Below are 17,974 nucleotides of genomic sequence, written 5' to 3' on the forward strand. Positions count from 1 at the left end.
TCCACAGCGTGCAGTCAGTGTGGCCGTCCAGCTTCTCGTCTTTGGGAAGACGGAAAAGTGCACGGTATCGCTCACTTTTGGCCCGAGCGTCCAAGTCTCTGCGGGACAGTCATTGTAAGTGTTCACGAGAGAGCGTGGAAAAAACGAGAGAATATAGAGAAGAATGGAGAGGTTCCTCCTTTTCATCTGTAACAACAGGCCTGACTGTAGGCTCTCTGATGTAAACAAACCACATTACAGATCATCCTAAAACCTCCCAGCCAAGAATTCTGCCCACCTCATCCCATGCAACATAAACGTCTATCAGGTCTAATGACTTAAACATACAGAACAGAGGGGGTTTGTAAATGTAAATCATATACACAACAAATCGTATTAAAGTGGGTTGGTAACAACCGTCTCCTCCAAAGCCTGGTCGAGAGCCATGCTCCAGTGCCTTCAATTAATTATAAACTTTTGATATCAAAAAGTGCTTGTATTGGGCTGGTTTTTTTTTTCTAAATGTATAATTCTCTGCTTTCGTGTTGGTTTTCCAGGGTGGAGACTGGAGGTCACTATGGCCGTCACTATGGCTGTTACCTTCCCTCTCATTGTGGCCAGAAGCATTAGCATGACTGACCTCTTGAGTGCTGACACTTTCTTGGGGGATTTCTTCTTGAGTTTGGGGAGCGAGCGGTCCTGCTCAAAGCCTTTGTTGTCCAGCAGCTGTCTCATAGCAATGTTAGCCAGCTGCTCCATCAGCTTGAAGGTCTCGTTGATGTTAAGGAAGACAGAGAAGACATGTTCACTGCAGCGTGTGCTGACACGCACCATGTCCGGCAGCAGCAATGTAGCATTCTTCTCCAGCTGTGTGATGTCAGCCCAACGGATCAGCAGCTTGGCTGTGATTGGTCAGAAACACAGAGTATGCTTGATCATTACATTTATCTTGGCTGTGATTGGTCAGAAACACAGAGTATGCCTGATCATTACATTTATCTTGGCTGTGATTGGTCAGAAACACAGAGTATGCTTGATCATTACATTTAGCTTTCATGGAGGTTAACACTGCTTTTTTAGTGAAGAGAATTTTAAAAGCAGTGGTTTTAATGTCTTTCTCTTATCTTCCCAAATACTAATCCCAAAACAGACCCAGTTAGACACCTCACAATGTCTCTGCGCGGCGATCAAGACCACAATATTCCACACACTGAAAAAATACATAAACAGACATAAATTAACAATGTTCCACCCACTGGCGTCTTAATGGTGCTCACCTTCTTTGCCCAGTAGGTAGGAGTAGAAACACAGGTGGTTGATACTCAGGTAAAGCCAGCCCTGCCGCGGCACTCGGCCTTTCCAGTAGCTGCAGGAATAGTAGTTAACCAGTTTCTCTTCTTCTGGCATTCCAAAGAGCTTCCGGAACTTAGCGATCGCTTCCTTGAACTTATCCGTGTCATCATCCTCCTTTATGTCCTGGTTCTTGTTGTATTCTGCAATGATGCCCTGTGTAGTGAGAGCATTAGCGTGAATTAAACAGGGACCATGTTTCTCTGTCGCTCACCACAGAAAAGGAATATCATCAGATTCTTTTACATGTTACAAAACATTTTTTTAAACAGAGAGAAAACTATTTAGCAACAGTGACCAACCAAACTGGCTTAACCAACACAACTGGTCCAAATCCTACAATATTCTCTGAAACAAAAATATAAGCGATTACATGGTCCATTTAACATCAAAAATGAATTCCAACATTTCCTATGCTTCAAACAAAGTGATCAAATTCAAAAGAAATCTGTCAGATTAGCTCAAATCAGATTAAGGCAGGAATCTTAATCTGTTAACGAAGCGTCAGGAAAAAGAGTTGATCTGCCCGTGAGAAAAAGCCCTCGGGGGGCCCCTGGGGGTGTGGATTTACCCCTCACCTGAATCTTGCCCTTGACAAAAGTGGTGATGTCATTCTCATTCTCAAAAATAGACAGGGTCTGGAGCAGGTTCTGTTCCAACCATTCCCAGTGTTCAGTGATCTCCTTACGAGAACCCCCTATGAGAGAGAGAGAGAGCATAGATAGATAGACAGACAGACAGGCAGACAGACACTCCATGAATAACTGTACTGAAAGATAAGCACCTCTGTACTGTGACATGTTTGTCATTTCTGATTGATGACCAATGTTATCAGTTATTTTGGAAGGTTTTTTTTTTAAGTGTTTAATAAAATGTTACGTCCATCCTGAGGATCTTTGATCTCTAAACTCAGATGCAAACCAGCACTATTTTCATTAGGACCTGGGTAGGACAGACAACATGCCCAGGCCTAGCAGCTCACTAAGATAATTATGACCTTTTCCACACAGTCCCTCCACGGCTGTCAGTCTTCAAACTGCATTAAAGGTCCTGATCATTCACTACCGCAGACGTGTTGTGCACATCAGCTAACCTGTGGGGCTCTAAGGGTGACACAGTCAACTCTGAATTTCCAATGTTTCTGAGGAGAAATGATTCTGTAAAATGCTCTTTAATTCCTCAGATCCTTTACTATATCAAACCTGTGATGTGGTTGGAGAGGGTGGGGACAGTCCCTGAAGACGAAAGCCAAACACGTCACTGTAACGCTCGGATGGCCACCGGTCATTTTACTGGGGTTACTGGGGTACACACTCTATACCATTTTACTGGGGTTACTGTGGTATACACACTCTATACCATTTTACTGGGGTTACTGTGGTATACACACTCTATACCATTTTACTGGGGTTACTGTGGTATACACACTCTATACCATTTTACTGGGGTTACTGTAGTACACACTCTATACCATTTTACTGGGGTTACTGTAGTACACACACTATACCATTTTACTGGGGTTACTGTAGTACACACACTCTATACCATTTTACTGGGGTTACTGGGGTACACACACACTCTATACCATTTTACTGGGGTTACTGTGGTACACACACACTCTATACCATTTTACTGGGGTTACTGTAGTACACACACACTCTATACCATTTTACTGGGGTTACTGTAGTACACACTCTATACCATTTTACTGGGGTTACTGTGGTACACACACACTCTATACCATTTTACTGGGGTTACTGTAGTACACACTCTATACCATTTTACTGGGGTTACTGTAGTACACACACACTCTATACCATTTTACTGGGGTTACTGTGGTACACACACACTCTATACCATTTTACTGGGGTTACTGTAGTACACACACACTTTATACCATTTTACTGGGGTTACTGTAGTACACACACTCTATACCATTTTACTGGGGTTACTGTAGTACACACACTCTATACCATTTTACTGGGGTTACTGTAGTACACACACTCTATACCATTTTACTGGGGTTACTGTAGTACACACTCTATACCATTTTACTGGGGTTACTGGGGTATACACACTCTATACCATTTTACTGGGGTTACTGGGGTATACACACTCTATACCATTTTACTGGGGTTACTGGGGTACACACACTCTATACCATTTTACTGGGGTTACTGTAGTACACACACACTCTATACCATTTTACTGGGGTTACTGTAGTACACACACACTCTATACCATTTTACTGGGGTTACTGTAGTACACACACTCTATACCATTTTACTGGGGTTACTGGGGTACACACTCTATACCATTTTACTGGGGTTACTGTAGTACACACACACTCTATACCATTTTACTGGGGTTACTGTGGTATACACACACTCTATACCATTTTACTGGGGTTACTGTAGTACACACTCTATACCATTTTACTGGGGTTACTGTAGTACACACTCTATACCATTTTACTGGGGTTACTGTGGTATACACACTCTATACCATTTTACTGGGGTTACTGGGGTATACACACTCTATACCATTTTACTGGGGTTACTGTAGTACACACTCTATACCATTTTACTGGGGTTACTGTAGTACACACACTCTATACCATTTTACTGGGGTTACTGGGGTACACACACACTCTATACCATTTTACTGGGGTTACTGTGGTACACACACACTCTATACCATTTTACTGGGGTTACTGTAGTACACACACACTCTATACCATTTTACTGGGGTTACTGTGGTACACACTCTATACCATTTTACTGGGGTTACTGTGGTACACACTCTATACCATTTTACTGGGGTTACTGTAGTACACACACACTCTATACCATTTTACTGGGGTTACTGTAGTACACACTCTATACCATTTTACTGGGGTTACTGTGGTACACACACACTCTATACCATTTTACTGGGGTTACTGTAGTACACACTCTATACCATTTTACTGGGGTTACTGTAGTACACACTCTATACCATTTTACTGGGGTTACTGTGGTACACACTCTATACCATTTTACTGGGGTTACTGTGGTACACACACACTCTATAAAATTTTACTGGGGTTACTGTAGTACACACACTCTATACCATTTTACTGGGGTTACTGTAGTACACACACACTCTATACCATTTTACTGGGGTTACTGTAGTACACACACTCTATACCATTTTACTGGGGTTACTGTAGTACACACACTCTATACCATTTTACTGGGGTTACTGTAGTACACACACACTCTATACCATTTTACTGGGGTTACTGTAGTACACACACACTCTATACCATTTTACTGGGGTTACTGTAGTACACACACTCTATACCATTTTACTGGGGTTACTGTAGTACACACACACTCTATACCATTTTACTGGGGTTACTGTGGTACACACTCTATACCATTTTACTGGGGTTACTGTGGTATACACACTCTATACCATTTTACTGGGGTTACTGTAGTACACACACTCTATACCATTTTACTGGGGTTACTGTAGTACACACACTCTATACCATTTTACTGGGGTTACTGTAGTACACACTCTATACCATTTTACTGGGGTTACTGTAGTACACACTCTATACCATTTTACTGGGGTTACTGTGGTACACACACACTCTATAAAATTTTACTGGGGTTACTGTAGTACACACACTCTATACCATTTTACTGGGGTTACTGTAGTACACACTCTATACCATTTTACTGGGGTTACTGTGGTACACACACACTCTATAAAATTTTACTGGGGTTACTGTAGTACACACTCTATACCATTTTACTGGGGTTACTGTAGTACACACACACTCTATACCATTTTACTGGGGTTACTGTAGTACACACTCTATACCATTTTACTGGGGTTACTGTGGTACACACACACTCTATACCATTTTACTGGGGTTACTGTAGTACACACACTCTATACCATTTTACTGGGGTTACTGTAGTACACACACTCTATACCATTTTACTGGGGTTACTGTGGTACACACACACTCTATAAAATTTTACTGGGGTTACTGTGGTACACACACACTCTACTGACTACCATGGCTGCAGAGAATGGCGCCTCATTACAGAATCCACACACTCTGTTAGGTTTCCGTTTGAGTGTGGCTCTAACACCATTTAACAATCGGGTGGGCTGCAGCATATGTTCGGCAGGTCTCCTCCTTGAAGCCCACCGAGCACAGAGGTGTTCTGCTGTGGGTTACCGTGAGCGATGGTCCAGTAGACCAGGGAGTCTGGCGTCTGGTACAGGATTCTGTATGGGGCTACTCGAGCACTGGAGTCCAGCACAACGTCAAGGGTTCCAACCAGCAGTCCTGCAAAAACAGGAAGAATACTGCATTAAGACACCAAAGGACCAGAGGAATGCTTGGGAATATTAGACATTGTCAGACATAGCACATGAGTGAGCAGACTTAAACAGGGTCAGCACACACTGCTTTACATCAGCAGAAAAGCACAATGCCAGTCCTGCCTTCACACACCTTGACTTTGTGTCTAAATCCCTAAAAATTCCTCAAAGTTCAGACATAAAAGCTGCCAAACTGTAAGAAAGGAACTATCTTTAGCACACAGTGCCCGGGCCTGTTTTTTTAAGACTGCTGTTCTAGTTCCCACATTAAAAGCTTCAGTCTGTGAAAGCCTTACAGGAGAAAACAGGGCAGAGTACTGTGAACTTCATGGGGGCACTGTTAGTCACCAGACCGTTTCCTCAGGGATCAGGTTACCTGGATAACAATGGTTTGGTGTCTCCAGGTGATTCAGAGTAACTTGGGATGTGTTAGAAATCTGTATCTGGGCGTGATCCACATGACTGCAGCTCAGCGTATCACCCACTTACACCACACACTCCCCCCTCTCTCATTCCATTAACTACACACACTCTGCTCTCTCTCATCCCATTAACTACACACACTCTGCTCTCTCTCATCCCATTAACTACACACACTCTGCTCTCTCTCTCATCCCATTAACTACACACACTCTGCTCTCTCTCTCATCCCATTAACTACACACACTCTGCTCTCTCTCTTCTCCCATTAACTACACACACTCTGCTCTCTCTCTCATCCCATTAACCACACACACTCTGCTCTCTCTCTCATCCCATTAACTACACACACTCTGCTTTCTCTCATCCCATTAACTACACACACTCTGCTTTCTCTCATCCCATTAACTACACACACTCTTCTCTCTCTCTCATCCCATTAACTACACACACTCTGCTCTCTCTCTCATCCCATTAACTACACACACTCTGGTCTCTCTCATCCCATTAACTACACACACTCTGCTCTCTCTCTCATCCCATTAACTACACACACTCTTCTCTCTCTCTCATCCCATTAACTACACACACTCTGCTCTCTCTCTCATCCCATTAACTACACACACTCTGGTCTCTCTCATCCCATTAACTACACACACTCTGCTCTCTCTCTCATCCCATTAACTACACACACTCTGCTCTCTCTCTCATCCCATTAACTACACACACTCTGCTCTCTCTCTCATCCCATTAACTACACACACTCTGCTCTCTCTCTTCTCCCATTAACTACACACACTCTGCTCTCTCTCATCCCATTAACTACACACACTCTGCTTTCTCTCATCCCATTAACTACACACACTCTGGTCTCTCTCTTCTCCCATTAACTACACTCACTCTGCTCTCTCTCGTTCCATTAACTGTCAGTTTTAACCCTGGGGAGAAGCGACACTGAACTGAAGCCAAACACAGACACACAGGACTTGAGTAAACCCTAGACTGGTTCAACCAGAGGGCTGTACTATGAAGCGAGGTAAAGGTAACTTCTGGTTAAGTTAACTCAGAGTAAGTAGTAAACCCTCTAATAGAGGAGACCTATGACCTCATTCTCATAGCAAAACAAAGCCATAGGGCTCTTCTATTAGGAGGTTTACTACCTACTCTGAGTTAACATAACCAGAAGTTACCTGGATAAGCCAGTTACCTCACTTCGTAGTACAGCCCTCAGGTGTCAAAGTTGTGTCTAAAACCAGGCTCTGAGCAAAACTAGTGCACATAAAACTACAAAGGCAAGGTCAACTTATTCTTTATAAAATACTAAGTCATTTTTTACAAGTATAGCAACAGCAACTGTAACAACTGCACTGTTAAAAACGGGCTTTAAGGAAACAGCGCGGCCAGGTAACGCCATAAATATAGACCAATGAAAAATCTGTTGAAAAAGAGAGGTTGTCATTTTCTCCTGGTCTGTCAGAATGAAAACAGCCTGGTTGACTGGTAAGTGCCTGGTTGACTGGTAAGTGCCTGGTTGACTGGTAAGCGCCTGGTTGACTGGTAAGCGCCTGGTTGACTGGTAAGCGCCTGGTTGACTGATAAGTGCCTGGTTGACTGATAAGTGCCTGGTTGACTGGTAAGTGCCTGGTTGACTGATAAGCGCCTGGTTGACTGATAAGCGCCTGGTTGACTGATAAGTGCCTGGTTGACTGGTAAGCGCCTGGTTGACTGGTAAGTGCCTGGTTGACTGGTAAGTGCCTGGTTGACTGATAAGTGCCTGGTTGACTGGTAAGCGCCTGGTTGACTGGTAAGTGCCTGGTTGACTGGTAAGTGCCTGGTTGACTGGTAAGTGCCGGGCGTGCTTTTGCAGCTGGGTACCTGTGGAGTGAGCAGGGCCAGTCTTAGTATCACCACAGAGCAGGTTTGTAATGGAAGAACATTTTTACCCTGGGCAGACAAGGAGGGTTACACAAGCTAACTGACTGACTCCATATGAAACCAGCGCGTTTCCACAAGGCCTGCCGGGGCCTTTTATTTCACGCCTCTATGCTTTTCTGGTGAAGAGGTCCTTTTACCACCCCCCCCCCATCCCCCCGGCCCCCCATCATTCAGCTCCATGTGCCAATTCAAAGCTATTTAAGGAGAGACTGCTCCCTCTCCCGGCTGTCAGACTGGACAGGCTGGTTAACATCCTCAACTGAAATGCTGTCACAAACTGCTGAACAAACAACCCAATAATATCCACCACACCTCAAGTATCATACACATTTTCAGGTTGGATACACACCACGGTCTTTGGTTGGTTTCAGATTACTGTTTTTTCCTCTCTGTAGAGAATGCATGTTTATATACAGAGCAACCTCACTGTGAGTGAGAAAGAGCACATTCTAATATATACCACAGCAGTCTGACCCTGCCTCCAGCCCTGCTGCTCCCACAAAGCACCACACAACCCTCCATCAACACACAACAGCACCACACAACCCTCCATCAACACACAACAGCACCACACAACCCTCCATCAAAACACAACAGCACCACACAACCGTCCATCAACACACAACAGCAACACACAACCCTCCATCAGAACACAACAGCACCACACAACCCTCCATCAAAACACAACAGCACCACACAACCCTCCATCAACACACAACAGCACCACACAACCCTCCATCAAAACACAACAGCACCACACAACCCTCCATCAACACACAACAGCACCACACAACCCTCCATCAGAACACAACAGCACCACACAACCCTCCATCAACACACAACAGCACCACACAACCGTCCATCAGAACACAACAGCACCACACAACCCTCCATCAGAACACAACAGCACCACACAACCCTCCATCAGAACACAACAGCACCACACAACCCTCCATCAACACACAACAGCACCACACAACCCTCCATCAACACACAACAGCACCACACAACCCTCCATCAGAACACAACAGCACCACACAACCCTCCATCAGAACACAACAGCACCACACAACCCTCCATCAACACACAACAGCACCACACAACCCTCCATCAACACACAACAGCACCACACAACCCTCCATCAGAACACAACAGCACCACACAACCCTCCATCAGAACACAACAGCACCACACAACCCTCCATCAGAACACAACAGCACCACACAACCCTCCATCAACACACAACAGCACCACACAACCCTCCATCAGAACACAACAGCACCACACAACCCTCCATCAGAACACAACAGCACCACACAACCCTCCATCAACACACAACAGCACCACACAACCCTCCATCAACACACAACAGCACCACACAACCCTCCATCAGAACACAACAGCACCACACAACCCTCCATCAGAACACAACAGCACCACACAACCCTCCATCAGAACACAACAGCACCACACAACCCTCCATCAACACACAACAGCACCACACAACCCTCCATCAGAACACAACAGCACCACACAACCCTCCATCAGAACACAACAGCACCACACAACCCTCCATCAACACACAACAGCACCACACAACCCTCCATCAACACACAACAGCACCACACAACCCTCCATCAGAACACAACAGCACCACACAACCCTCCATCAGAACACAACAGCACCACACAACCCTCCATCAACACACAACAGCACCACACAACCCTCCATCAGAACACACAACAGCACCACACAACCCTCCATCAGAACACACAACAGCACTACACAACCCTCCATCAGAACACACAACAGCACCACACAACCCTCCATCAGAACACACAACAGCACCACACAACCCTCCATCAACACACAACAGCACTACACAACCCTCCATCAGAACACAACAGCACCACACAACCCTCCATCAGAACACAACAGCACCACACAACCCTCCATCAACACACAACAGCACCACACAACCCTCCATCAACACACAACAGCACTACACAACCCTCCATCAGAACACACAACAGCACCACACAACCGTCCATCAGAACACACAACAGCACCACACAACCCTCCATCAACACACAACAGCACTACACAACCCTCCATCAGAACACAACAGCACCACACAACCCTCCATCAACACACAACAGCACTACACAACCCTCCATCAGAACACACAACAGCACCACACAACCCTCCATCAGAACACAACAGCACCACACAACCCTCCATCAGAACACAACAGCACCACACAACCCTCCATCAGAACACAACAGCACCACACAACCCTCCATCAGAACACAACAGCACCACACAACCCTCCATCAACACACAACAGCACTACACAACCCTCCATCAGAACACACAACAGCACCACACAACCCTCCATCAGAACACAACAGCACCACACAACCCTCCATCAACACACAACAGCACCACACAACCCTCCATCAGAACACACAACAGCACCACACAACCCTCCATCAGAACACACAACAGCACCACACAACCCTCCATCAACACACAACAGCACCACACAACCCTCCATCAGAACACAACAGCACCACACAACCCTCCATCAACACACAACAGCACCACACAACCCTCCATCAGAACACAACAGCACCACACAACCCTCCATCAACACACAACAGCACCACACAACCGTCCATCAGAACACAACAGCACTACACAACCGTCCATCAACACACAACAGCACCACACAACCCTCCATCAACACACAACAGCACCACACAACCGTCCATCAGAACACAACAGCACCACACAACCCTCCATCAACACACAACAGCACCACACAACCCTCCATCAAAACACACAACAGCACCACACAACCCTCCATCAGAACACAGCAGCACCACACAACCGTCCATCAACACACAACAGCACCACACAACCCTCCATCAGAACACAACAGCACCACACAACCCTCCATCAACACACAACAGCACCACACAACCCTCCATCAACACACAACAGCACCACACAACCGTCCATCAACACACAACAGCACCACACAACCGTCCATCAGAACACAACAGCACCACACAACCGTCCATCAGAACACAACAGCACCACACAACCCTCCATCAGAACACACAACAGCACCACACAACCCTCCATCAACACCCAACAGCACTACACAACCCTCCATCAGAACACAACAGCACTACACAACCATCCATCAGAACACAACAGCACCACACAACCCTCCATCAAAACACAACGGCACATAAACTGTGGTTTGATACCCACTGTAGCACACTCCTCCGTTCACTCTTACCCATTTACTTATCTGCTCTCCCCCTTTTCCCATGTGACTGATTTCAAAAGGCACCAGACTTGGGCTGAGCTGTGACGTGTGTTCTTTGTGTGGTAAATGAAGATGAATATGAAGATGCAAAGGGAAACTAAGCTTTAGCTGTCAAAATCCGTTCAACCCTTAGGGTTAGGGTTAGGGTTACCCAACCTTTAGGGCGCTTGACATTTCTATGCTCTTAGTGGAACAGGCCAGGCGTGCAGCCATTCATGTCCCCCTGTGCTGATGAAAGGCAGGTGCAGGCTGAAGTACAAAACAGGAATCTCTCAGAACTACATCCAGGAACTTCTAAGAAATACAGACAAGACCCTCTCAGGACTACACACAAGACCCTCTCAGGACTACATACAGGAACCTCTCAGGACTACACACAAGACCCTCTCAGGACTACATACAGGAACCTCTCAGGACTACACACAAGACCCTCTCAGGACTACATACAGGAATCTCTCAGGACTACAGACAAGAACCTCTGGACTGCTGTTTGTGAGAGATGAGACCCCCATGCCAGTGCCTGTGTTTGTTCCCGGCCCTAAGCAGTATCTTTATTTTTAAGCATTTGCTAATTGTTGGTCAGATAAATCTGTCTTATTGTGCTGCTCCTGGCCTCCTTCGTCATTTCCTCCCTCCACTTCTCTGACAATCACACAAGACAACACGTAATCTGTTCACTGCTGGGATTCATCTTCATAAGCACAAGACAACACGTAATCTGTTCACTGCTGGGATTCATCTTCATAAGCACAAGACAACATGTAATCTGTTCACTGCTGGGATTCATCTTCATAAGCACAAGACAACACGTAATCTGTTCACTGCTGGGATTCATCTTCATAAGCACAAGACAACACGTAATCTGTTCACTGCTGGGATTCATCTTCATAAACACAAGACAACACGTAATCTGTTCACTGTTGGGATTCATCTTCATAAGCACAAGACAACACGTAATCTGTTCACTGCCGGGATTCATCCTCATAAACACAAGACAACACGTAATCTGTTCACTGTTGGGATTCATCTTCATAAGCACAAGACAACACGTAATCTGTTCACTGCTGGGATTTATCTTCATAAGCACACGACAACACGTAATCTGTTCACTGCTGGGATTTATCTTCATAAGCACAAGACAACACATAATCTGTTCACTGCTGGGATTCATCTTCATAAGCACAAGACAACACGTAATCTGTTCACTGCTGGGATTCATCTTCATAAGCAATCTTTCCATAATGTGTGAATTTGTCTTGCTTTTTGGTACAATGAACAGGACTGGGCTATAGAGCACACATTCTGCTGGGTTTTGTGAAGAGTGGACAGCTTACGACCAAACAGAGCCTCTGGATTTCAGCGTCAGCATGGAATACCCCATCAGCCCTGTGGTCAGGTTCACCTTAACCCTACCCAGTTCCAGAGAATGATGTGAGTGGACTGTCCTGAACAGGACATGTCTCATTCAGGCAGGTCTGAGAACGGTGTGAGTGGACTGTCCTGAACAGGACATGTCTCATTCAGGCAGGTCTGAGAACAGTGTGAGTGGACTGTCCTGAACAGAACATGTCTCATTCAGGCAGGTCTGAGAACAGTGTGAGTGGACTGTCCTGAACAGAACATGTCTCATTCAGGCAGGTCTGAGAACAGTATGAGTGGACTGTCCTGAACAGAACATGTCTCATTCAGGCAGGTCTGAGAACAGTATGAGTGGACTGTCCTGAACAGAACATGTCTCATTCAGGCAGGTCTGAGAGCAGTGTGAGTGGACTGTCCTGATCAGGATATGTAGGTCTGGCTTCCTCTTTCTAGTCCTGAACACATGACTTCCAGTTCCTTCTTTGATCAGTTCTTTGCCCTGCAAGACAAGCTTTCCTTGGTTGTGAAAGAGGGACAGAAAGACAGTCTAGAGGAGTGAGCACATGATCCTCTGTGAGAAAGTACAGATCTGTTTGCAAGGTCACTAGCCAAACTCTTCATGCCAGAGGAAGCTGCCTGCTCAGCAGGTTTCTCATGGGTAACCTGGCTCCTCGTGGTCGGCAGGTTTCTCATGGGTAACCTGGCTCCTCGTGGTCGGCAGGTTTCTCATGGGTAACCTGGCTCCTCGTGTTCGGCAGGTCTCCCATGAGTAACCTGGCTCCGCCTGCTCGGCAGGTCTCTTGTCAGAACTGAGGATTTGGCTTTTTCAGTGAAGCAGTCCTTTCCTCGGACTTCCATTTCTCATTTTTACTGAAGAGAGAAGTAGCAAAGAGGAAGAAGTACTTTATTGATCCCCACGGGGAATTTCATCCTCTGCATTGAACCCATCCGATACACACACACACACACACGGCAGCGAGTACACACACACACACACACACACACACACACACACACACACACACACTAGGAGCAGCAAGTACACACACACACACACACAGCAGCGAGTACACACACACACACTAGTTTAGATTCTGAATTATCAGAATCTAAATTGGTCTTACACATGGCTATTCTCTTAGTGCTGAGACAAATGTCCACCTACTTTATCCTAAAAGAGAAATCATATTTGAATAGCTAATACCCACATTAAGGATTTTGGGTCAACTTCTGCACACACACTAGGAGCAGCGAGTACACACACACACACACACACACACACACACACACACTAGGAGCAGCGAGTACACACACACACACACACTAGGAGCAGCGAGTACACACACACACACACACACACACACACACACACACACACACTAGGAGCAGCGAGTACACACACACACACACACACACACTAGGAGCAGCAAGTACACACACACACACACACACACACACACTAGGAGCAGCGAGTACACACACACACACACACACACACTAGGAGCAGCGAGTACACACACACACACACACACACACACTAGGAGCAGCGAGTACACACACACACACACACACACACACTAGGAGCAGCGAGTACACACACACACACACACACACACACACACACTAGGAGCAGCGAGTACACACACACACACACACACACACTAGGAGCAGCGAGTACACACACACACACACACACACACACACACTAGGAGCAGCGAGCACACACACACACACACACACACACACACACACTAGGAGCAGCGAGTACACACACACACACACACACACACACTAGGAGCAGCGAGTACACACACACACACACACACACACACACACACACACACTAGGAGCAGCGAGTACACACACACACACACACACACACACACACACACACACACACTAGGAGCAGCGAGTACACACACACACAGCTGCCGTGCAGTTCTTTTGGCCAGAGCCTTGGTCAAGGGCAATTACAGGAGTATGAACTCCTAACATACATGTCTTCTGATGGTGGGAGGAATCCGGAGCACCCAGCAGAAACCAACGCAAACGTGGCTCCGCACAGAAAGGACCAGTGCTACCAGTTCTCTTTCACTTAGCATCTGCTTTTGCTCAGCACTAACGCATAGTGCATTCCTCTGCCCTGAGGGCTGAAAATCAATATAGTCTCAAATGACAAGGACTTCAGTGGAAGGCAATAAATGGAGCCTCCTCACTAAGACATGCACAGATCAGCCAGACAAAACAACCTTCTCACTAAGACATGCTCAGATCAGCCAGACAAAACAACCTCCTCACTAAGACATGCTCAGATCAGCCAGACAAAACAACCTCCTCACTAAGACATGCTCAGATCAGCCAGACAAAACAACCTCCTCACTAAGACATGCACAGATCAGCCAGACAAAACAACCTCCTCACTAAGACATGCACAGATCAGCCAGACAAAACAACCTCCTCACTAAGACATGCTCAGATCAGCCAGACAAAACAACCTCCTCACTAAGACATGCTCAGATCAGCCAGACAAAACAACCTCCTCACTAAGACATGCTCAGATCAGCCAGACAGAACAGGCGTGTGGAGCTAAGGGTTGGATGTGTTAGCAGACGTGGAACATCACATGATTTCACCATATGACACAGTCCTTTTGCTTGAGTTCTGTGAAATATCAGAATCTAAACTAGTCTTACACATGGCTATTCTCTTAGTGCTGAGACAAATGTCCACCTACTTTATCCCAAAAGAGAAATTATATTTGAATAGCTAATACCCACATTAAGGATTTTGGGGTCAACTTCTGCTGGCAAGCAAAACAAAGATCTTCCACTCACAGTGGTCGGCTCTCAGCAGTAATGTTCCAACTCCATGACACGCAAATGAGTTCTCAGACTACAGGTCTCTCCATGCACCACTCAGCTTTTCAGATCGGGTCCACAGCCTGACTCTTGGGTAACGTCCAAATGCAGACGCTGGCCATCCTAGCATCTCTGGGACAGGACACAGGGCAGTGCCAGCGTGGCCATGCTCTCTGCCCCTCTCAGCGCCAACTGGCACCCCACTCCACATTTACATAACAATGACATCATTTCTCCCCACCACTGTATGCTTTGTGCTACAACTGCCATTCTTCTCTCATTAAAACAAAAGGAGAGAAGCACAAGTATGCGTTACATCACTATGACTAGCTGTCGCTGACACAGACTTGATGGGCCTTCAGGAATATGCAGTGAAAATGGACCGTGTGTTCTCAACTCTTGGCAAAAGTCTACGGCTGATAGATCTCACCAAAGGTTGGTCATAAAAGACTGCAGGTGACACACTGACCTGCTCTGCATGTTCATTACAGCAGTACCGCACCACCCGACAGTCAGTGAAATCAAACGGGTTTTTTGGGTTTGTTGTCAGAAACTGGGCAAGTTACAGTTCCTGAGGGCAGTCTTCACATTCCAATGCTCCCCAGACCTGCACATGTTGGTAGATTCCTAATTCCTGTACACAAACTCTCTAAATATCTAAATATACATTACTATCATTTGTGCAGCAGAGGTATTTAACCATTAAGTCTAATTAGGGAGTCAGATATATACACATAATGGAGTCAAAACACACACACACGTGTTTATACATTCAAAGTGGCAGAGTGTCACATTTCTGAGATCATGCGCCCTGATTTGTTTGACTTTAATGGAGGAACTGAATGCAGCCTATTTTAATTTCATTAGAGGACTGGGATATGAGATATAGATTCGGATCTGCACAGCTACGCTGTAAGCGAGCACACCTCTCAGACATGATTCAGCACCAAACAGGCAATAAGGCCATGTCCTGGCCATAAACACACTGCTAAAAGCCCTTAGCAACAACAACAAAAAAGTAACTAAATAAATAAAAACGGTGAGGCAAAATCCAATCCTCAATTACATTTTCTCAGTATGAAACACGCAACACTATGTGTAAAGATCCAATGTAAAGGCTGCTGTAGAGCCATGGAGAACCCTGTCGCACAACATAACTATTTATTCTAACGACCCACGTTTTCAAGATCTCAGCAAACTTAACTGCTTTTTCGTCGGGCTACATCTCCTTGGTAATATGATTAATATCGATAAAATTCACCATAAAACAGCAGCTGGAATGAACTTTTGTGAGCGCACACCCTTCATGGAGTCGCATCGGTAAAATTAGGATATGTATTTACGGTGATGGATGAGGTTTGTAAGGCGCTGTAGAAAATATCGTAGCCGCCCTCACACTACCACAAACTGACAACTGGTGAACGGGGAAGACACACCTGTGCTAACGTGTGCCGCCAAAACATCCAACACATGATTTTCATCTGACGCTGGTTACGCAATCATTACCATAACACACATGCAAAATCCACACCGGAATCACGTTCAGCAGCGTGAAAAGCCAGTTGGGCCAACACCTCGGGTCACTGGCAGTTTGACCAGTCGTTCCGTGACTCGACGAGAGAAAAACACTTTTGATACATTGAAGCACTTACCCGCGAGACCTCCGCCGCCATCGCCATGTCCCTTCCTTTTCTGTAGGATAAAGTAAGGATTCGCTCGTTCGGTCATCCATAGCGCACTGGCCAACAAGACCTCCTCTGGGTTAACCCACATTTCCACGGCAATTTCGTTAAGACGACATCAAATCGGACAGGCTCCGTTATTTTTTTAAAAGTGTTATCAGTTACCGAATTGTAGTCCAGGGATGCAATGGAGTTCCGTCGTACCCTTATCTGAGCCTATCGCAGTGAGCGACTTACGGATTTCTTAATAGGTTATTGCCATAATAATCGCTATACACCGCGAAGACAGCAAAGGCTCACCATTTAATTGGCATAAACAAAATAAAACCAGGGAACGGATGACAGCGGAGTGTTACTTCAGATCCCAGCCGCAGAAATTCTTATTCTTATTCCCTTCAGTTTATTCTTCCCTGCAAAACGTAACAAAATATGCGTGAGACATAAATTCCCCAGTAAACAGATTGACTTTTACCATCACACGGTCAACGCCACTGATTTTGTGCAACATCGGTTGGATGGTGCGTGCTGCGGAGCGTCAATCCTGCCTTTGTTCGCCCAACACAGTCCACAGGATCAGCTGTCGCCGTCAGGTGCGCTTCGATGCTGAACGAACATGAACCGTCGAACTGATGCGTAGATTTTTCAGACATCAAATCACATGTGCA

General features: G+C 45.8%; 1 protein-coding gene across 1 annotated transcript in view; it reads right to left on the reverse strand.

Moving 5' to 3' along the window:
• The window catches only part of tbc1d9 (TBC1 domain family, member 9 (with GRAM domain)), a 36,826-nt gene extending 19,426 nt beyond the window's left edge, over positions 1-17,400 (reverse strand). The window contains exons 1-6 of the mRNA XM_030788030.1: positions 17,280-17,400; positions 5,570-5,680; positions 1,908-2,026; positions 1,257-1,485; positions 620-881; positions 1-98 (exon numbers count right to left, since the gene is read on the reverse strand). The exon at positions 1-98 is cut by the window's left edge and continues 110 nt beyond it. Coding sequence (XP_030643890.1) covers positions 1-98; positions 620-881; positions 1,257-1,485; positions 1,908-2,026; positions 5,570-5,680; positions 17,280-17,400 — 940 coding nt within the window. The remainder of the gene's footprint in view (positions 99-619; positions 882-1,256; positions 1,486-1,907; positions 2,027-5,569; positions 5,681-17,279) is intronic.
• Between the last annotated feature and the right edge of the window lie 574 nt (positions 17,401-17,974).

Source organism: Chanos chanos, chromosome 11, assembly GCF_902362185.1.
Source record: "Chanos chanos chromosome 11, fChaCha1.1, whole genome shotgun sequence".
Taxonomy (NCBI): Eukaryota; Metazoa; Chordata; class Actinopteri; order Gonorynchiformes; family Chanidae; genus Chanos; species Chanos chanos.